Genomic DNA, 22,596 nt, shown 5'->3' on the forward strand with positions numbered 1-22,596 from the left:
ACATTTTGTTATTGGGTAAATTCATAATTATATCATACGTATGATCTACATAATAAAAACATGACTAATAAATAATAAGAAATGTAACAGCTGTGCATTTATAACATTTGATTACTTAAAACAGTGCACAAATGATTATCACCTTCATGTCTGTTTACATAATGAATTGCACTTTCCAATTAAGTGCACGGGCCTACTAGTGGCCGAAGCGTTGTTGAACACTGGTAGTTCTGTCTCAGGTTAGAATGCCGCGAACGGGCTGGCTACATGACGTTTCCTTGGTTTGCCCCATTTGTAACTGGTATACGAGCCAGGTTTAAAAAATCTTCTACAAAGAGATCTCTCGATGCTTTGCGGTAATCACATAAAACAAACTGAGCCCACCAGCGGCCGAGCGGTAAAGTCGCTGAACACTGGTAGTTCGGTCCGAGGTTCGAATCACGCGAACGGGCTGGCTGCATGGCGCTTTCGTGGTTTTCTCCATGTGTAACGTGTATACGAGCCAGTTTCCCTTAGAAAGTCCTCCACGAAGGCATCCCTTCCCTTAGGCAGATAGCTCTAGTGTGCTTCGCTGTAATCTCAATAAATCAAACCATAAAACAAACTCATGATGTGAACACCTAATTTCTAGAGTTTGTATAATTAATGTGTTTTAGGTATATTACCGAGTGTTCTATGGGACAGTAAACAACTCGCACATGTTTGATTACTCATGTATTCATATGCTTTATTTGATCTTCATTTTGCTGAATAGTATCTGCTGGCTTTGAGGAGGTAAATATCAGCCATATAGATTTTTGTCATAGAAGGTCTTTTTTTTTTTTTTTTTTTTTTTTTTTTGTCTGTTTGTTTGAATGGACAGAACAGTAATTATGAGCCATAAAGTTAGTCAGAAAATACTTTCACCAGGTCACAAATTTTCCAGTGAGCCATCAAATTTTCATTGAAATGCAGACAACAGAAAATACACATAAGCGATGTGTGATAGACTTATCCAGCACATATTTTTAAACTATTCTTAGTGTATACAGAATTTGGCTATTACTGATGTAATTGATTGCTATAACCAGAAGTGTGTTTATCTGTTACATGAAGTGCCAGAATGGAAATCAAAGTGATTAACTTGATAGCAATCACCTTTCTATTATCTTCCATTACTAACAATAAAGTTTAAAACGAAAAGCATGTGAGCGGTACAAAACAACACGAAGAAGCGAATGTCACTTGAAAGGAAACGTCACTTTCGCCAATATGAGCGATAACTGATTCTTGTTTGGCTTTCAGCCTGTTTACCAATTGAAGATGGTAACCCTATTTCGCCAAAGGCCATTTCTCAGAACTGTTGCTGCAAACATTTTGTTCTGGCAAAAAACAGCTAATGTGATAACGCTTTAACTCACACACTGCATTTGTAGTTCGAAAAAATTGCACAAAACAATATTATGACCAACATTTTCCTTCACATAACACAGCAGCATATTCTGCTGCGTTATGTGAAGGAAAATTCCGTTTTTTAAGGGGAAACATAACGCAGGAATTTAGAGCTAAGAAATAAAGAGTGATATGGGATACCACGAAAGCAACGTTAAATAGATAAAAGTAAATGAATTAAGCTTACTTCAAACCCTTTTAGAAATAAACAATTTTAATCATTAAGTTCCCCCCCCATGCTTACATTAAAACTGTTTTCCCGCAATTTATTTTATAGTTACTATTGGAAAAATATTTCTTTAAATAAGAAATTAGAAAGAAATTATTTCTTTCTTAATATTTCTTCCCCCCTTTTTTTTAAATTTTCTTTTTCTATGAAAATTATTTCTTTCAGGAAAAGAAATAAAATTCATTCGCTATTACAGTATGGCCGATTGCTGCTGCGTTCAACTATCACACATGCATCAAAATGCTTTATTTTAAATAATTTATTCTATAATTAACATGAAAGAAAATATTTTTTCAATATAAAATATATAACCAAAATTAAACTAATCTATCCTGTATGTGTGATTAATTCGTTTTGCAATTTTTGTCACACAATTACTAATACCTTTTTTTTTAATATTACATTGCTGTTATTTGAATTTTTTATATATATAAGAACTGCTCAGTTTAAATATTCTTCCTTCTGAAAAGATTTTATTCTGTGAAAATAATTAAAAGATAGTAATATTTTCACAGTGCAAGTACTAAAGTAAAAATAATCAGTGTAGGTCTCCTGCAGTTGGAAGTCCTTGTCAAATCAGCATTTCGACACATTTTAAATAGAATACTACTAATAATCAATATCTCTTTTACAATATAAAAATGAGAATGCTATGAACAATATATTTTTTTTTAATTTGCAAAGAAACAATTATTTTTTAATACTATAATAGGTTACAAAAGTACTATTCCATGAACAAACCCTCAGTCTTATAACATTGTTACTTTATAGCATAATACAATAATAATGCAGTATAATTCTGCTAACAAGCCCACCAGCCGCCTAGCAGTAGAGTGGCTGAACGCAGGTAGTTTGGTCCGAGGTTTGAATCCTGGGAACGAGCCGGCCGGTGTTTTCGTATCTTTCCACATGTGTAACTTGTATACGAGCCAGTTCCTCTTAGAAAGTCTCACTTAGAAACCAGTTTTAAAACGCAATAAAATTACACACACACACACACCAAAAAATAAATAAATAAATATGAAAGCCTTCAGATTTTATATTCAGACTTCCAAAGGGCCATTTTTTTAACATTTTGCGTGTTATCTTTATTTATTAAATATAATTTTTTTTCGCACTTAAACCATAAAATTCAATTCAACAGCAATATCATATAATTTAAAAAAAGCATATCTTTAGAATTTCCGATACATAGTCTCCCGCGCTAGAGATGAAAATGTTTTCTTCCGTACAATGTTGCCATTGCTCGCTTTGAAATCATTGGGTTTCTTAATCAAAAACTCATAAATGTTTTACAAAATATGAAATAGATAAAACAAAATTCTCAGTTCCAAATTTGGGCCTCCAGATGCCTATATTAGGATGGAGGATTACATTATTCAGAATTTCATGGCTCTAGGTACCATTGTTTTATCACAGGGCGAGAAACATTCATACATTCTGCAGATTCCTCATTATTTAATTTCTTTAAATATAATCATTGCCACCAAGTGTGGAAAAGTGAAACGCCACAAAATGGAAAAACGAAATTAATAGCCCCTCTGGGCTAAAATTTATTTTTAAAAGTATCACACTAGTAGTAGTACAGCTACTGAAAAAGATATTATAAAGCTATTTTATAGTTTTATAATTTTTTTTTTTTAATTTTATTTTACAGTAGTGTAAATTTCGCATAATAATGAACGACATTCCTTTTTGTGCTCACAGTATTATTCGTAAGGTATTCAACTGTTAGATTTTAAAGTAAACGTAATTCTTGCTGTACATAAATCGAGTAGAAGCTTATCGGATGTCTATATTTGTATTAAATGAAGAAAGTTTATGTGCTTGATAAACTTATTATCTTCTATATTTTTAAAGCATACAATTACAATTTATATCTATAATTTCAGGAATAGTATAACCTTTCTTTCAGTAGAAATTGCGTTCTTGTTTTCTGAATGTGGCTCCAAATACTCTCTCATTTCATCGCAAATTAAAATAACTATAAATTTTCGCCACCGATTCAGAGATCTACAACCGTATTCTTCGTTTAAATATGAAAAAATCAGCAGCGAAAACACATACAAAGCCATTGTCTACTTAGTACGTCAACTGCACAACCCTGATTGACGACGCGGCAACACTTTTTCACGCGCTTTCGACAACTTCTGTACTCAGAGAATATAGGCTGTCAGGCAGACCTGTTTTTTACTAGTAGCGACATCTAGTGGCCCACAACTTGCTGTTGACTCTCGTAGCGTAGAATAACCGTCCTGATAAGACAATCATTTTTCTCTATCAGTTACTTAGATTATTTAATTACATAATGCATGCACACCCTTTCATCGTATCATCAACCCTCTTTCCATCTGAATTTAAAAAAAGGACCAAAATTAAATTTTAATGTTAGAAATTCATACCAATATATATTATAACATATATTCATAACAGTAAATATCATGTTCAGTATGTCTTTCAGAATTTTGACAGCAATGAACATAGGTGGGGGGGACAGTAGATATGTTTGTGTATAAACCCATATGAAAAACCTTAGAACTTCAAAGATTTGAAAGCTCTATTTTAAATCTTATATGTGAAGCAAGATTTTCTGTTTCAGCCCTTTGCAAAAAGATGCAAACAAAATAGGGAGAAAATTTTCTTTAAAGATACACAACTCGTTTCATTGGTACTTTCAAAGCGGAAGAATCGTTAGGCCAAAAAGTATGGTCAGCAAACATCTTTTGTGTTCATGGCATTCCTAAAGAAAAGAAAGAAAGATCCAAGGTCATTTGCCACTTCCCCTCCCCCCTCTGCATATAATCCTATGGAAGTGAATATGCACAAAAAATGAGTTCGCAAGAGTTGAGACTATGTTATTTTGCAAGTAACTTCGCTTTCAGTTTGGTTACTATAATATGAATTACAAATGACTTGAAATTGCCAAAAAATGCCTTAAAAACTATAAAAGAGGAAAACAGTATTAAAAAAAACCAAAATTCAAATAAAAAATCTGGGCTTTGCTCATAACCTATGAACTCACCAAACTTTGACCGCAGAGTAAAGTCTAATCAATTCCAGAAAATTTTGTGTCTTCTCATCTGAATATTTGCATTCAAAGATAAATAATAAAATAACGGCGAACTACAGTTCATATGAAGAAAAGACAGAATATAAATTCAATTCACAAATTGGAGGGAAAATCAGCATTAATTTAATGGGATACTTTTCAGGGCCAGCGAGATACTTTATAAAAATGAGCAATTCGTAAACTGAAGGTTCGTAAAATTGTGATTCAACCGTTATAAGTTACTGCATTCAATACACTGTAGATGAGTTTTACCTGTCAAATTGATATACAGCACTTATAATTTTATTTCATTATATAAAATATACAGACTGATGTTTGAGGAAAGAAATACAAAGCATGAGTCAATTTCTATGTGTAATACGAAGATTTTAGATGAATTATATCTATTCTTTTAGTAATTTAAGTATAAAATTACTACTGCATACTGTCATCTTTAGGCCTAAATTCCCCCACCAAATTTTCAGCAGAGTTTCTTAAAGAAAAATCTTTCTAAAACATTATTGATATGATCACTTTAATATATAAATTTTCAGGTGAGTTTTCTGTCTAAAACTATAATTTGGAACTTTAAATGCTTGAGTATAACCATTTTAACTGCTTACTGTTCATGGAATGCATGAAATCTTACCTTCCTCAGGAAGCACCAACTTGCAAGGCAAAGCTAATGGTGTGATTGAATGCTGGTAAACTAAAGCAGACAGGCTTCCTGAAAAGCGAGTACACATTAAAATATATTATTTACAATTTAAATTTAACAAACATTCTCTATTCGTAAAAAGCAAACTTAAAGTTAATTAAATGTTAAATAAAATTGAATTACAAATACATGATTAATTATTGCTGCGAACTAATCTACAGTATCATTTAAATTCTGAAAGCATATGCAAATCAAGTGCAAGTATCAAAATCTATGAAAAAATATATAATTCCAAAAACATTTTTAATCCTAAAAATTTATAAAAATGCATAAGTGAATAATTGTTGAGCAGGCAGGAGACAGACTTATCAAAGGAAGGTTGCCTCCAAACCTAACTTTTCAATTATTCATGTTTCATCATCCATGTAGGCAAGGGCAAAAGCAAAATTCAAAATCAAAAGTAAAACCAAATGCTGTGAATTACTAAAAAGAAATTTAAACAAGTGGAATTTTGAGAAATTAGCAAGTAAAGACAAGAATAAAATTTAAAAAATGTCAATTAAGAATAAAAAAAACCCACTGTAATTTAGAGACTCTTGCCTACAGAAAACTTCACTGACATGAATTATGAAAATAAATCAAAAAGAAACTTAATAATATTTATAAATAATACAATATTCAGAATTCGTACACATTTCTGCACATGGAAATTAAGTACTTTTAAGGACCATTAATGAAAAAATTAAGGACCTATGAGTAAATAGCAAATTTATAAATTCAATTAAAAATATTATCTATGCCTGAACTTCACTTTTGTCATACCATCCAAAAAATAAAATATATCCGTAAGTATGCTACATTATTATTAAACATAACTTAGTTAACATTAATTACTAATAAGTTTGAGAATAACTTTATGAAATTTATCAAATATCATTACATATTTTACACTTATAATAGTTCGGCATATTTGAAGGAAGATAAGTGACATTTTATTTACGTTTTACTAATAGTTTCATACTGATTTTTTTAATGTCTCATTTTGTCACATACTTGCTCAGTCTGGAGGTTTGGTAAATAAGAGGTAGGTTTTATGTCAAGCGGGATAGGTTAAAATGAGAAGTAAAATCATAATCAGAATGATTTATAACAAAAGACTGGCTGCTGTGACCACTGCTCCTTGTCTACAGAGAGACCTGCTGATCAGAACAAAACTGAAAGACTTGATGTGCGCACAGTTGGCATGTTTTGAAAGTTAGTTGGGCTCTGTCTGATGCAGTTACTGTCGTAGCTTCATGTAGAGTTCCAGGGGTTGTAACCCACTTAATATACTTTAAGGTTTCAATAAGCCACTAAAGCACCAGAGGTGATACTAAGTTGCTTTGTATTATTTCAGGTCTCGCTAGATATGAAGAATAAGTTTTATATGAATTTTTACATTTTTGTGTTTTATCTTGTACTATGATAAGGTTTAATGAAAGGCAATAACTCGCTTTAATATATGATAGATATTTTTAAGGGTAAGCAGTTAGTTATAAATAATTAAATTAGGTAGTTAGATAACCTTAATCATTATGGATTTACATGACCACTATTAAATTTTACTTATTTAAGAATATTTCTTAAAAAGCCCTATTAAAATCACAATCCAATAAAATTTCACAGTTTAAAATACTTGCAATTTATGCCATTGATATAAGAATAATTATACATTAAAAGCTACAAAAGATTTATGTTTTATAGCAACAACCCTCAACAAAACATTTATACGTCTTTTTAATTTGAAGCCTGCCCAGACATTTTGGCTAATTTACATAGATTTCCTTCTCTTTAAGCATCTTTTCTAAGAATTAGAAATTTCTCTCAATATGCAAACTATTGTTCTCACTAGTTTCTGCGTGCTTTATCTCCTAACTTGTCAACCTCTCCACAATGTACCTATGAGGGTTTATTTGATCTGGTAAAAGTTAGATAGTCCAAAACCCCCCGATAGATGTGAAGTAAATTATTGCTATGTCTAAAAGTAACTACAAAGGTTTAAATAAGCCTCTTATTTAAAAAGAACTTAAAGGCATGGTCTTATGCTAACAAAATCAATTGCAACTTGTGGTGATGTTATTAAACAAGAACGGTCAAATTCAAACAAAAATGTGGACCAGTGGTCAAAGACTATACAATTTAATTTTAATTTAAGCTGGCTCAGTAACTCTATTGTCATAACAAATTCAAATGTCAGCAGTAATAATGCAGAAAAAAATTACAAATTATCAGAGCTGGCAGGAACTAATGCAGTGACCAAGCGGAGATTAAAAATACATTTTCTGCCTCGCGCACCAAAATCCTCAGTCTAAAAACTGTCTAAGTGATTTGCATTCTGGGGAGGAAATAGAAATGGGAAATTATAGTAAAGGCTGAAATTATAAACAAGTGAGTAATTTACATAATAATATCTGTATATATATTTGAAGAATAATTTTCTTTCTCTGTATGTATTTGTTTTTTTTATTCAACACGCATCCTTTTCATTTTAGAATTTTTGAATTTCTGTTATTCCAAAAAAACTAGATGCATTTAGAATGTATAGAAAAAGCTGCTAATTTTATTTCTTTAGTAATACGAGCATTCAGAAGAAATATGAAATATATATGGTAAAGGCCGGTTACAGAGCTGGTGTGGCAGAATTTTAGAATTTAGTGACACACCGAGCAAAAAATCTAGACATGGCAAAACTTTTAGAATTTAGAGCAGGCACTGGAAGCAGAATTTTGAAAGGCACTAGTCAGCAAAATTTTGGATCTACAGAGATAAGTTTAATGTTCCACATGACTCCACCAGGTGAGGCAATGCCTAGCGTCAAACCTATGTATGATGCATTAAGACATACTAGATTAATCTTTTAAAACTGCCAGCTTCAAATTTCCTTATTAATCAAAAAATTCCTTTCTATAATGCCTCTCCATGTGATACTATTAGAAGCATTTTCAATATTTTCCATGCTTGTATCTAGTGAAAAGTAGAGAAAATAAAGGGAAGACGAACACGCTAAGAAAAAGATTCTAGTACCAGAAGTAAAACATTCAAATATTATGTTTTTCATTGTTCTTCTAGATGTTCTCCAAAAAGTAAGAACTTCATTGCAAACTTTCTGTGAAATACACCCATTACATGTTAATACCTTTGTGATATCTTTCATTTTGTCACATTTTTCTAGAATCGTGGGTCTATAAAAATCTTGCTTTCAAACCCTTGTAAACTTTCCAACTTGCATCCTTCTTCAAGTTGTAATGTCTAATGTCCCGAAGCAAAATTACCCCTACTAATTTTGTAACAGCAAACAGCCAGAAATATTTAAAAAAAAAAAAAAAAAAAACAGGATAAATGTGCAAAATTAATTTTATAGAGAAAACTGATGCATAAGAATTCTGAATATTCTGAGACAATAACATGAGAAAACTCTTATCATGGGAAAATTAAAAAGAAGATAACTTTAATTAATTACACAGCTATTTTAATTTTGCTAAGAAATGTTTCATAAATTGTGCTTTATAGTATTATAACTTGTTTATTTTTCAGATTCAAAATATAATAAGTGATCAGATATAATAAGTGATATAATATAAATGATAAGTTTTCAGATATAATAAGTGGTCAAAATAGAACTTTATAATATGACAACAAAAAATAAAAATGTTACATTTTAATGTTAATTTTTAAACATAATTTGGTACTATTCGGGCTGTAAAAAATCGCCAAACTATTGTTGATGCCAATGCTGCCAAAAATAATTGCGGCAAGAAAGGAAGTATAATAGTAAATAACTATTTAAGATTAATGTTTTAATTTAGATGAAAGGTTAATTTTATATGAAAAAGGCTAAACATGACTGAATGGAAGTATAATAGTAAATAACTATTTCAGATCATTATTATAATTTACATAAAAATTGCTAAACATAACTGAATGGATGCCTTCATCGCTATTTCGCTACCGACTCATCGCTAAAGCATAATTTCATCTCGTTGGTTGTTCTAACGTAATTTTCTATACTGAATGATGCCTTTTCTTTGAAAATATTCTCGGTAAAGTGCAGAATCGCTCACTTATTTGTATGCCGCTTTTTAGAAGGGTAAAAACAATTGGATTTTTGTTAATTTTCTTTTACTTTTTAAGTGAAAATAGGTCGATGTGTACATAGATAAAGTCAAGGGTGGGCGCAGTGCCATTTTTGTGCAATTCTAGAATTTTTTTCAAGTGAAAATAGGTCGATGTGCACATGAATACCGAGTACGTGCAATTCTTAAAAACGCGTCAAGCAGTGAGTGATTCTGCACTTTACCAAAATTCTATTGCCGACTTTTCGTCAGGGCAATTCCCAAATTGTTAAATCCATAGAATATCAAAAAAGGATTTAAAAAAAAAAAAAAAAAAAAGATTTAAAAATTAAACTAGTATTTCAATGGCGTCTTAAGAAATATAGAACTATATAAACTTACGCAATCTGAAATCAGCGCGTACGCTAGATTTGGCGCGCTGTTAAATGGGCGCGTTTACTAGATTTGGCGCTTTTGCGCATACATTTTCGCTGCAATTTTTTTACGGCCCTCGAAACCGAACAGTACCTATAATTTCAATATATTACCATTATTTTAATGAAATTTATGAATGTTACAATGTTTGAAAAAAAATCATAGAAAATTCCCTGGTCTTGGAATTAAAAATTTACTATAGAAATTGATCTTAAAAATCGCCAAAATGTTGATAAATTGCCAAATTTATAGCCGTTCAATAAAAGAATTCACATCTCCAAAAGAGAAAAGTTGTTTAAGATCTCTTCATTAGAAAAAGTGAAATAATTTCTAAATGCTTATGTTTCATTTCTTGCTCAAAAACTAGAGTATCCCACATTTACATTAGAAATAGGAACAAATTATAACCCATTCAAAAGATAACCATATTTATCAATGAATCGCCAAAAATATACCTCCAAAATGCTAATTCACACTAAAAAAATGGCAGTCGTAAAAACTGACAGAAATTTCACATGATTAAAATTAAGGACCTTCTGCCGATTTTGGCCGAAATTAAGGACTTTTAAGGACCGTACGAACTCTGAATATTGTTCTCTTTTAATGGGGGAAAAAGGATAAACTAAACAACTTACCAAACACAGGCTCATTGGGACATCCCTTCAAACGAACTCCTTTGGATGTTGGTTCAATCAAGAAGTGTCTCACAAGTTCATTAGACATATCTCCTGCGTAAAAATTTTCAGTGTGATTTATATTTGATTACATGTTAAAAACACTACAACTGATGACAAAATTATGCATTTGAGTTTTAAATAGTATATACCAGGGATGGGCAAACCTTTTTCAGTCGCGGGCCAAGATAAATTTTTCTAAAATTTTAAAAACATACAAGTATTGCAATTTAAATATGTTAATGAGATGAATGAAATCACGATTTTATTTTTAAAAGTTCCTTATAATGATGAAATCTCGATTTCATTTTTAAAAGTTCCTTATAATAAGGTTCGAAGTAAGATATACTGATTCTAATGAAGAAGGCTAAATGCTCATCTGTCAGTCTACTTCTGAAATAATTCTTTCCGAGGTTCATAGTTGAAAACACTTGCTCACAAGTATAAGATGAAGCAGATTTTCTGGGTGTGAGATGAGATATTAAATTTGGGAAGTTTACTTTCGATAATGATTTGTAAAACTCTAACTTTGGCATGTTTAGAAGCAACTGCTTGAAATGATTGTTAGAATGTAACTCAGTTAATTCAAGCTGCAAAAGCTGCAAGTATGACCTCACTGCTTCACAATGTACGTTGAAGGGCATGGTAAAAATATCATATTCTGTTTGAATGGCACTGAAATCTTGAAATCTACGTTCGAACTCAAAATGCAGTTTTTTCAAGCTATCTTCATAATTCTTAAGCTTCTCTTCATTTACTATTTGAATTTAACCTCAGGAAATGAGATCAGCCGTTCTTAGCTAGCTGCCCAGCAAACAGATTAAGTTTTAGTTTAAAAGCTTTGAGATGGGGGCAGATATCGTCGATAAATTGATTTTTCCCTTGCATCTCAAGTTGCTCATATGACAAAGATGTGTAAAAAATGCAAAATCCCAAAGCCATTCTGTATCTTCTAGCATTTCGCACTTTGTCTCATACAAGATTGACACAGTTTTGTCTTTCAGCTGCCAAACTCGCTCGAAAATGCATCCTGCACTAAGCCACCTTACTTTCTTGTAATAAAGTACATCAGATTATTCAGATTGCACGGACTGAAGAAAATCTTGAAATTGCCTGTGAGTAAGCTCACGAGAACGAATAGTATTTACAAGCTTCATGACTGCATCAAGCACGGGTTTCATATTCAATGCATATTTACACATAGCATCTTGATGTATAACACAATGTAGAAAAACAACATTGTTCCTGTGACAGTTTTAATTAAAGAGTCCAAGAAATCCAGATTTTTTTTTTTTTTTTTTTTTGTCATATTTGGTGTTCCATCGGTCTTAATATTACATATATTTGTTATAGGCACTTTCAAAATTAAAAGCTCTTCCTGAAATTAACGAAAAATATCACTTCCCGTTGTAGTTCCCTTTAAAGAACGGATGCACGCCAGTTCCTCGGTAATTTCAAAGTTTTCATCAACACCTCTTAAGTAATACCAATTCCCAGCAGTATCATTGATATCAGTGCTTTCATCCATAGCTGTGGAACAAAATTTAAACTGGCCAATCTTTAATTGTGATATCAAACTTTTACCGATGTCTTCGATTCTAGAAGTCACCATTTTTCGAGATAAGCTTACAATCTCAAAATTACTTTTCTTGTATGGACATAAAACATCACAAACTTGGAGCATACATTGTTTAACAAACTCCGCTGAGAGCTTTATTATTTTCTGCAATATTGTATGCTACAATGTTACTTGCATGTGTAGCTGCTTCTTGGATACTGTTTACTTTCTTGAACAAATTTTGTCGGCCTGATAATTTTTTATAAAGACTTTCTGCATTTTGTTTTCTTTCATATTCGGACTGCTTCGTAATTTGAATTTTTATGCTTAGATGTGAAATGATGGGAAATATTCTTTGAAGACTGCTACAGCTTCATTGCAGATGAGACACAGTGATTTATCTTTTACAACTGTAAAAAAATATTTCAAAGTCCATTGACCAATAAAAGCACGGCACTCTGAATCAACTTTACGTTTTTAGTAGCCATTTTGGGATTGAAATATTTTACCAATAACCAATACAAGCACTGGCTACGCTATACTTTTAATAATTTCACTATTCACAATGATGCTATATGTCCGCAATCTTTCCATTACGCAATCAATAATATTAGAATGCGCGTCAAAAGAAAAAAACGCTGGCTGGAGTCTTAAAATGTGCAGTCTGCCTTATGTGAGGTCTAATTCACATTGGATTTCCATATGTCTGCTCCCGAGAAAGAGAAAGCATTTGCTAGTGCCAAACTACAGCTATAACTAACAAAGGACTTCCTCTTTTAACACTTTACCGATTGAAAGCTGTCTGTGCTTGCTATTCCAGTCGATTTATGTTTTGTAGAACAAAATTAGAGAAAGTAAAAAAATCATCAGTCCTTTGAAAAAAAAGGAAGGAGAAAAATGATATTTAAACAAAGTAGAAAAGGACATGGATATATAATATATAAATATATATTTCTTTTAATTTGCCTCTATCTACGAGCTGTATAGAACTTTCCGTTGGGCCACAGTTGGCTCGTGGGCCGTAGTTTGCCCATCCCTGGTATATCCAGTTATATGCAATTTAATTAGCACCAATATACTATAATTTGATTTATTTAAAATTGTATTTATTTTATTATTGCATTAATTCCTCTTCTTTCAACATTATTAACCTTTGAGAAGTTTCTTGCCAAGAAATTAACATTTATTAATGATTCCACTATATTTCACACATTTAATCCTTAAAAATGTCTCAATACAGCATACATACGGATAGAATACAAGACAGTTCAGATATTTTTAAAAAATATATTTTACATTAATAGTATTACAAAATGTACAGGCGCAGTAAGATGGCTTCCCCGCAAAGCAGTTTTAGGGTTGCCATAAAATGGCAAGGGAAGGCATGGTTGCCACATTTGGCGACAAAATTGGTGATATACCATGGACAGATGGAGAACCTTCTAGAACGAATTCTTACCGGTTTAACCCAGTATGTTCTCGAACACAAGCCGAAAGCTATATAATCCCTGCTGGCTCGCAGTCAGCTAGTGTGTGTGCCTCGTCGCAAGTGCGATTTAGTATCGAGTTGGTGTCTCTCGTCTAGCGAGTCAATCGAGTTAACAGCCGGGCAGCGAGTGCCCAGTGGGTCGTCGAGTTCACCGAAGGTGTCTCTTAGTGTATCACGGTTAGTGCATCGTCAAGAGAGCGTGTTGAGCTCTGGGAACGACTGAACTGAAAAGTCAGGAGCCGTGCTCTGTGTGTCGTTGAGTGCATCGTGAGTTGTAGCGTGGAGAGTCTCGTGAGTACATGGAGTTCCAAAAAAGACCGAGCAGAGTCGGGAGCTGTACTCTAGTGCTTTGCAGTGAAGCTGTCTCCGCAGTGATAGCCTGATAACCTGAAGGCTGTGTCGCTGATCGTGTCAGTGTGTTTATAGTAGTTCATCGATGACTGTAAAACATGTTTTGGAACTGTCCTAATAATACTGGCAAATAAAAGTGTGTTTCGATACTTCATAAAGTGTCGTCGTTATTCACTCCAAATCTACAAATCCCGTATGAAAGTGAAGGAAGAAAATAACATGACAATAGTTAGGTTTTTACTTTCTTGAATTCTCATCAGTTATTAAAAATTTTCATTAAATTTCAAATTAAAATTCTTAAGGTTTGTTATCCGACTTCAAAATAGTATTTTCACTAATGATAAGACATTACTGGAATATTGTTAAGCTCACACAGGCTATATGCCTCAGTAAAACACTTTCAACAGAAAATAGGCTCATATTCACATTACACATGGTACAAACCATACATAAAGCCAGCCAGTTCACCTGGGTTTGAATTCAGTATGAACTACTGGCATCAACAATCTTATGTGCTTGACCACCGAGGAGGCAATGGTAAGTGATGATACACTTTTTAACACCAAGTTTCAAAGAGAATACAATGCTGTATTGCTTTCCAATAACTTATGACACAGATTTACATCCATAAATAATCCATCAAAAATTGAAAATCTTTACCTCAATGCTGATTGGAAATTTAGCTTTTATAATCCTTCACAAAGCTTCAAAGTTCTAACAATTTTTTTTTTTTTTTTTTTTTTTTTTTTTTTTTAATCGAAGAGTTTCACATCATCTATATATTTCACACATTGTTATTTTAAATTCTTTATTACTCTTTGTACATTTACTCTATGTTCATTACATTTACTGTTAGAATAATCTTCTTCTTTATTACTCTTTGTATATTTACTCTATGTTCATTACGTTTACTGTTAGAATAATCTTCTTACAAAATTTGTAATTACAGAATCTCTTAGTTTTTTTTTTTTTTCCCCCCAATGGAATAATAAAGTATCTTAATAAATATGTTACATAAAATTTTTTAGTGATATTCAAGAGATTTTAGCTGCTAATTACCTGATTTATTCTGCACATTGGGTGGAGGAGTAGCTACTTTCAAGGCTAAACCATAAGCACCAGGGAAAGAGTTGCTATCTCTCACAACAAAGGTTCCAGGAGGTTTGTCTTTTAAGATGCTTATAGCTTAAAAAAATTAAAACTTATAACATTTAATTTCAAATAATGAGGAACACAGAACTTTAAATAAAATACTTAATGATAAAAGTATTCAATAAAACAAACTATTATTATTTCTAAACTTTTCATATTCATAAAGGAGTTCACAGATTTTTTAATTCAAAATTGTAGCTCATAAAACATTTTAATACTTTATTTTTAAACTGGTATAATAAGTAAAAATTTATGAGGAGACAAGGCAATCAAAATCTTTGCAATGAACACAAGAAAAATAGACATATTCTTACAGGTTTTATATATTTATAGTAAGTAACCTACCTTCTTCTCTAGATATGTTTGGCTTGTACCAGAATTTCGAAGTATCTTTTACAAACATAGGATGATGGTGTATTACTTCTGAAGGTTCTGAAATTATTAAATGTTACCTTTATTATTTTAAAAAAAGGATGTTGAGAGAATATTTTTATACATATGCTAGTCTTGTGATCATGCATGCAGTATAATAAATTCTTTGCCAAAATAAAACAATTTTTTGGAGAGGGAAAAAATAGAATAGAACTGGTTACAAAAGTTACAGCCCTACGGAAAATAACTGTACATGCTCATATTTTCCCCCACTTTACTGCCATGTATAAGGTTTAGCAGAAAACTAAACATTACTTTTCTACCATTTGATATTTTATAGGGATACATATGAACTCAAAATATGGCGTCCTTAAAACTGAAAATAATACTAACCATACCTTTAATTGATTTTGTAAAGTTCTACTAATTTTCATTTTGAATGTATGGGATTTACTAAACTTCATCAAAATTTACTTTTTGTTACTGAAAAATATATATTTTCAGTCTGCATGCACATAGCAGTTACATATTCAAATACAAGATCATCGTAATTAAACTCAGCAGCTGTAACTAAAATGCGGATTGACTCAAAACTTTGTAGACATACAATTCAAAGGTTGCACTGAAAGATTATGGGGGGGTTAAAAATGTTTCACCAGGGGGCACATTACAGCTAAAATGTTTGAAAAGGCATGCAATAAATAACTGTGGGCTATTTTAACATTGTAAAGCATTATGGGACTTAAAACATTTTCATATTTTCAAGCATTATAACAGTCAAAGAATGATAATTGTGGCCCTTGAAGGTGAAGAAGAAAATCTGATTTGCATGAGCAGATTGATTGGGCATGAGTTCTGAATATAAAAAAAAAGATCAACTAAGTAACATTCTTCACCTCATTCTCTTTTTTTTTAAACTACGCATTTCACCTGTATCCTGTATTTTCTGCATTTGTTTCAGCAGAAGTGTTAAAAAATTTTCCGACTTCACCAGGTACAGGTAAGAGTATTGAGAACACCAGAAACTTCATTAAAGATCAAACAGGTATAGTTCCTAATCACTAAGTTCTTTAGAGGGAAGTTCCGACTTCAACAAGAAAACGGTGAGAAATTTTCAAATGCCCATATCAAATGACCCAAAAGGGCCAATGAATAACTTACAGCAAAAAATACGAATTGGCTCTCACAGTCACACGACTCTACTTCAACAGTTTCAACACATTAGATTACTTGTTTTCCCTTCCTAAAGGTAGTAGTTTTTCTTGTCTCTCAAAATATGTTTTACACACATTCTGAAGTGATAGTGATTCCGTGATAGGCCTGACAGAACTGAAATCCTTTTTGCATGATGGCTTCTAAAACTCCAAAAATACTGCAGACCTAAATAAGCTAGAAAACAAATTAAATAGAAACTTTCTCCTTGAGGAAGCCACACTTGTTATCCAACTCCAACAGGAAAAATGATCAGATAAATCTCTTACGGAATGCTCCTTTAATAACACAAATGCCAGATTCTGATGCTATGCAAAATAAAAACTAAAAAAGCACCACCTGCAAGTGTAAATGTGATGGGGAGAAAAATTCGCCAAATAGCAACACTGACTTCTCTAGCCAAACCAAGTTCCGTATACTTCAGCAAGACCAAACACTTGATGATGAAAACACAGCAGAAATGACAAATGGTACAAGTTTTAGTAGCCTAAAAATATGCAGGGAGGATCCCTCCTTTGGTTACTATGCAACCAACTTTAAATTGAAGGAACTCTGAAAAGAGATAAAAGAAAAACCTTGAGTCAAACAGATGGAAAGCAAGAATAAGGATGAAAACCTGAAAGTCAAAATTTTTAGTGTTTCAAGACGAAAGAGAAAAGATACCATTTTATACACATCTCTTAAATCCTGATAAATACATCAGAGTTGTTATCAAAGGTCTCTAAGAATATCCTGGCAGATGAAATCAAAACTGAAATGGAAATCCCGTGTTATTAAATGCAGACAGCTTGAGCACATGCCCAGTACAGTCCCTGTTAACTTGCCTGAATTTTTGTGGGAAATTCCACGTACTAAACAGGGAAAGAAAAACTACCATACTCAATTTATTTTAGACATGCAAGTGTCTTGTTGCTTACAAAAGTTGACAGATCCTACACAATGTTTCAACTGTCAGCACTATGGCCATATTCAATGCACTTGCCACAGTAAATCAAAATGTGTTCATTGAACATAAATCTTCTGAATGTATCATGAATCGCTGCCAATTGAGTGTCATATAAGCTAGAGCAATTTTGCTCATCACATTTAAAATTCTGTTGTTGTAAATACTACTCTCAGCAATAACTCAGTTATTGGTACACCTTTCATTTTATTAAATATCAAAATTCAGAATGCCTTTAACAATCCAAAATTTGGATTGGCATAATTTCATGGGCAGTTTACACCAACCATGGTATGTGTGTGTGTGTGGAAAAGGCCATTAAAAAATATCTGCTAAGTATATCCTTTGTATTGGTCAGCATGTTGGCAGTAGCAAAGACTGCCCAAAATGGTCGGGAAATTTATAAAAATATCGAAGGAGTCAAAATCACCCATGCCATGAAGAAGATTGAAAATTCGACGGGCTCAATCCTTTCACAGCACCAACTAATTTGCATTCATGTAACAACAAATCATTTGCAACCACTGTTAACTGCACCAAAAAGGGGGGGGGGAATTCAGGAAAAAAAAACAGAATAAAATATAAATGAATCAGGATATTCTTAGTTAGTTTAAAAATTTAATTCACAAACTAGGAAATTTGTATGAAAAGCATCAAATGCAACAATGATAAAATAGATTTAGCTCTTGCAACAGCAGAATTACCACAGGTCCTGGGTTGGATCCCTGGGCTGAGCAAGGTTGACTCAGCCTTTCATCCCTGGAATGGGTCGATAAAATGAGTACGAAGTTCGCTAGGAGACTAAACACTGGGGGTCCTGCGACAAACTGACCACTTGTCCAGGCAAAGATGCGCAAGCACCCTGGAGCCCACAGTCTAGAAAGCAGACATCAGGGCACTTGCCGGCCATGGCTCTCTTAGGGCTGTTTGTGCTGCTGAGTTTAGTTTAGTTTAGCAGCACAATTGCTGACATCATGTGACTATGTATAATACACCTAATACTAATAATAGAAATAACATGCTGCATATTACATATGCTAAATTTGCCTTTTTTAACTGCAACAGCATCAAAAATCAGGTTCTTCAAATGAAACGATACATCTCCAAAAATAATCTGGACATGTTTATGCTACAAGAAACACATCTCAGACTGACTGACTCATTTGAAATAGCTCACTATGACATCCACATCTACCACTTTTATGTAGGATGGTGGCCCTCCACATTTATGGCAGCATTTTACTAATAACAAGAGTGATTAGCTGTTCATTTTCCACACCTTAGGCAGCCTGTTTCATGATCTTACTGTAAAAGATTTTTGGTTATGGGGTTATTTAAACAACATGGAATTTGGCTGATATGAAGGAATCTTTATTGTTGCATGTGAGAAAGTTCACTGATGATCAGCTGTTGAACAACACTGTTCAATGCACATTTTACATCTTAATGAATGGGCTCACACTGAACAATATGCTTCACAATGCTAAATAATGTGCAAGTAATAAACAATGCTTTCATTGGAATTCGTAGCTTGTTTGCATTTTGATATAATGCACCCCTAGGAGAATTTTTTTTTTTTTTTTTTTTTTTTTTTTGTTTTGTTTTGTTCTCTCCCCCCAGGAATCTTTTAGTGGATATGTATTTTAGTTACAGGCCAAATTTAATTATGATCACATTGTAGATATTTACAGTTTCTATAACTTTGTTTTACAATAATGCAAGCCAAATAATTATAGTTGTAACAACATCTGAATATCAAAAGGCAAACACAGTTTAAAATTTAAAAATACAACTTGCCAGTAAGTGAAACCATGCTAGAAGGCCTTGACTGTCCATAATATACTGTTGGTGAACTCTGACCATTAGTGCTGCTGGCACGAATTATACCAGGTGTATCATGATGCACATTTTGTACTGCTGCAGGAGATGGACTGCGATCCTTCCTAAATTATTATTAAATCATTTAAATTATTCTAAAAATTAAATGGCACAAATAAACATAAAAATTTTAAAACTACTATATAGGTTAAAAAGTTTCTTCTTTTTTTATTTTACCTTTTTTAAATTTTTTTACCTTTTTTTTATTTTACCTTTTTTAAAACTTCTGCATTATATGAACATTTTCTGTCATTAACTATAACAAACATAATCATTTACAGGTAAAATCAATTTTAGTAAATCAGATTTTTTTTTTTTTTTTTTTTTTGCCAGACTGCAGCAGCATGCAGTCTGACATCTGTTTTGTGGGGTATTATGATAGCCTGTGATAAACTGTAAAACTTAAAAAGTATGTCAGCTGAAGTAGTTAAGAAATGGTGATCTAATGAGTATAAATGACTATCACATTCTCTTACATCTCTCATAACTTAATGTTTAATAAATTAAAGCAGCAGTAATACCAGTAATGCTTAAGTGTGTTTGTGATTTTCCTAACTTTTAAAGATGCAATTACACTGTAAATGTGTGTAAGCAGCACCTATATGTATGCTATAAATGCTCGCAAATGCCTAACTATTATTTTTCATGCAAATTAATTGCCAGTTTGACTTACAACAGGTTTCTGAAGAACACTTTACTTTCCAGAGAGCAAAGGGATCTGTATTATCAACAGCATGTGCTGAAAGGAATGGCTTTCTGCATTGTTATTTTATATTTGCTTCATTCTTTTAATCAATTATAAGATATCTGTATCATGCTTGATAAAACATGAGCCTTCAACCATTATTCAGATCATTATTGAGTATTCAGATTGAAAATCTAGGGTTCCACTGATTTAAACTGAATTCTTTACAGAACTACTCTTTTATTACAGAATTACATTTTTGTACAAAACTAACATCAGAAATGTTACAACAGAACAGAAACTATAAGGGTTGCCCAAGTGAAAAGTGGACAAGTTGAAGAAAAATAATACCTTTATTGTAATTCAAAAGAAATCGCCATGGGCATTGAAACACAGGTCCCAGCGTTGTGGCAGCAGCTTGATGCCGTTGCTGTAGCAAGATTACGGTTGATTCCTGAGAAAGTCCTGCACGGCTTCCTTCACTCCATCATCTGAATGGAAATGTTTACCCTGTAAGGCTCTCTTAAGTGGCCCAAAGATGTGAAAGTCACAGGGTGACATGTCCGGACTGTACCGGAGGGGTGCTCTAAAACCTCCCAACAGAATGTGTTTAAACCTTAAAGGTCCTCTGGGTTTCCTGGGAGACGTATGGGCGGGCATTGTCATGCAGAAGGATGACTCCTTGTGTGAGAAGGCTCGGCCATTTGTTTTTTTTTTTTTTTTTTTGCCTGTCGCAGTTTTGTCAGAGTACTGCAATATTGTGTGGAATTGATAGTGCTCCCTTGGGGCAGGACAACTGAAGAAAAATGAAAGCATCACTTTCCATGCAGTTATCACTGCTTTCGATTTCCATGGTGGAGGAGATGAGCTGTGCTTCCATTGCATACTCATTTTCTTGGATTCGGGTGTGTAGTGGTGGCACCAGGTCTCGTTGCCCGCAACGATACGATCCAGAAATGTGGGATTCTCCTCATAATGGATCAAGTGCTGGAGACAGAAGCCCATTCGTTGTTTCTGATGATCAAGGGTCAGGTACCCATGCTGCACACACTTTGCTGTACCCCAGATGTTTGTGGATAATGGTGTTAGCCGTTCCTTTACTCAGGTTGAGTTCGTGACTGATTTCACGGGTCATAACCCTTCGATTAGCTTGGATCATTTCATTAACGGAGGCAATGGAATCATTGGTGATCACTTTGTTTGTTTGGCCCGGTCTCGGCAGATCCGATGTCGTTTCACAGGATGTCGCCCTTCACGGAAACTTTTGCATCATTTGTTTACAGCTGTACAACCTAAATAGTGGTCGCCATACATTGTCACCATTCTTCGATAGATGTCCACATTACGCTCACCTTCCGCAACCAGAAACCATACTACCGTGTGTTGTTCTGATCTGGATGCATCCATGGATAGCACGACTTTACTTTCGCACAATTTAATCTCCTACAAACAGGTTTCACGGGTAAACGCCATCTGAGATGGCGTTTAACCGTGAAATAACAGGTTTAACAGTATAACATAATAACAGGTTTAACGGCGTTTAACCGTTAAACCTGTTTGTAGGTGTGTAGTGGTGGCACCAGGTCTCGTGTGGCAACGAGACCTGGTGCCACCACTACACACCCGAATCCAAGAAAACGAGTATGCAATGGAAGCACAGCTCATCTCCTCCACCATGGAAATCGAAAGCAGTGATAACTGCATGGAAAGTGATGCTTTCATTTTTCTTCAGTTGTCCTGCCCCAAGGGAGCACTATCAATTCCACACAATATTGCAGTACTCTGACGAAACTGCGACAGGCAAAAAAAAAAAAAAAAAAAAACAAATGGCCGAGCCTTCTCACACAAGGAGTCATCCTTCTGCATGACAATGCCCGCCCACACGTCTCCCAGGAAACCCAGAGGACCTTTAAGGTTTAAACACATTCTGTTGGGAGGTTTTAGAGCACCCCTCCGGTACAGTCCGGACATGTCACCCTGTGACTTTCACATCTTTGGGCCACTTAAGAGAGCCTTACAGGGTAAACATTTCCATTCAGATGCTGGAGTGAAGGGCATACATCATACCGCCCTTTATATACATGTGCAGTGGTCCTGCTATCGATGCATTCATTCTGATGTTATCGCACGTGTCCACTTTTCATTTGGGAAACCCTTATATCATCAGAAATATCTCATTTAGCATATCTTGATCAGAATGTTGAGAGCAGGGGAAGAGAGTAACTTATTAATGAAGAGAGACTACTCTGTGAGAACTACTATCAAAAGAGATTAAATTAGTAAAATTTCGTGTGAATAATTTTAAAAAATTCTATCAATGCAGACAATGCAAATCAGAACATTCTAATATCATTTGTTATTAAGTGCACTTAGTATATGTGTAAATATT

At 33.3% G+C, this 22,596-nt stretch overlaps 1 protein-coding gene across 8 annotated transcripts in view; it reads right to left on the reverse strand.

Annotated features, from left to right (window-relative positions):
- by (focal adhesion protein tensin) overlaps positions 1-22,596 on the reverse strand; it is a 699,237-nt gene that overhangs the window by 8,167 nt on the left and 668,474 nt on the right. For all 8 annotated transcript variants that reach the window (XM_085817318.1, XM_085817317.1, XM_085817321.1 and 5 more), the window contains 5 exons: positions 19,442-19,587; positions 15,463-15,549; positions 15,025-15,150; positions 10,529-10,621; positions 5,359-5,436 (listed from right to left, as the gene is read on the reverse strand). In XM_085817318.1, the coding sequence (XP_085673444.1) occupies positions 5,359-5,436; positions 10,529-10,621; positions 15,025-15,150; positions 15,463-15,549; positions 19,442-19,587 (530 nt within the window). The remainder of the gene's footprint in view (positions 1-5,358; positions 5,437-10,528; positions 10,622-15,024; positions 15,151-15,462; positions 15,550-19,441; positions 19,588-22,596) is intronic.

Source organism: Stegodyphus dumicola, chromosome 5 (assembly GCF_044657685.1).
Source record: "Stegodyphus dumicola isolate Sdum_Otavi_A_Nest chromosome 5, ASM4465768v1".
Lineage (NCBI taxonomy): Eukaryota > Metazoa > Arthropoda > Arachnida > Araneae > Eresidae > Stegodyphus > Stegodyphus dumicola.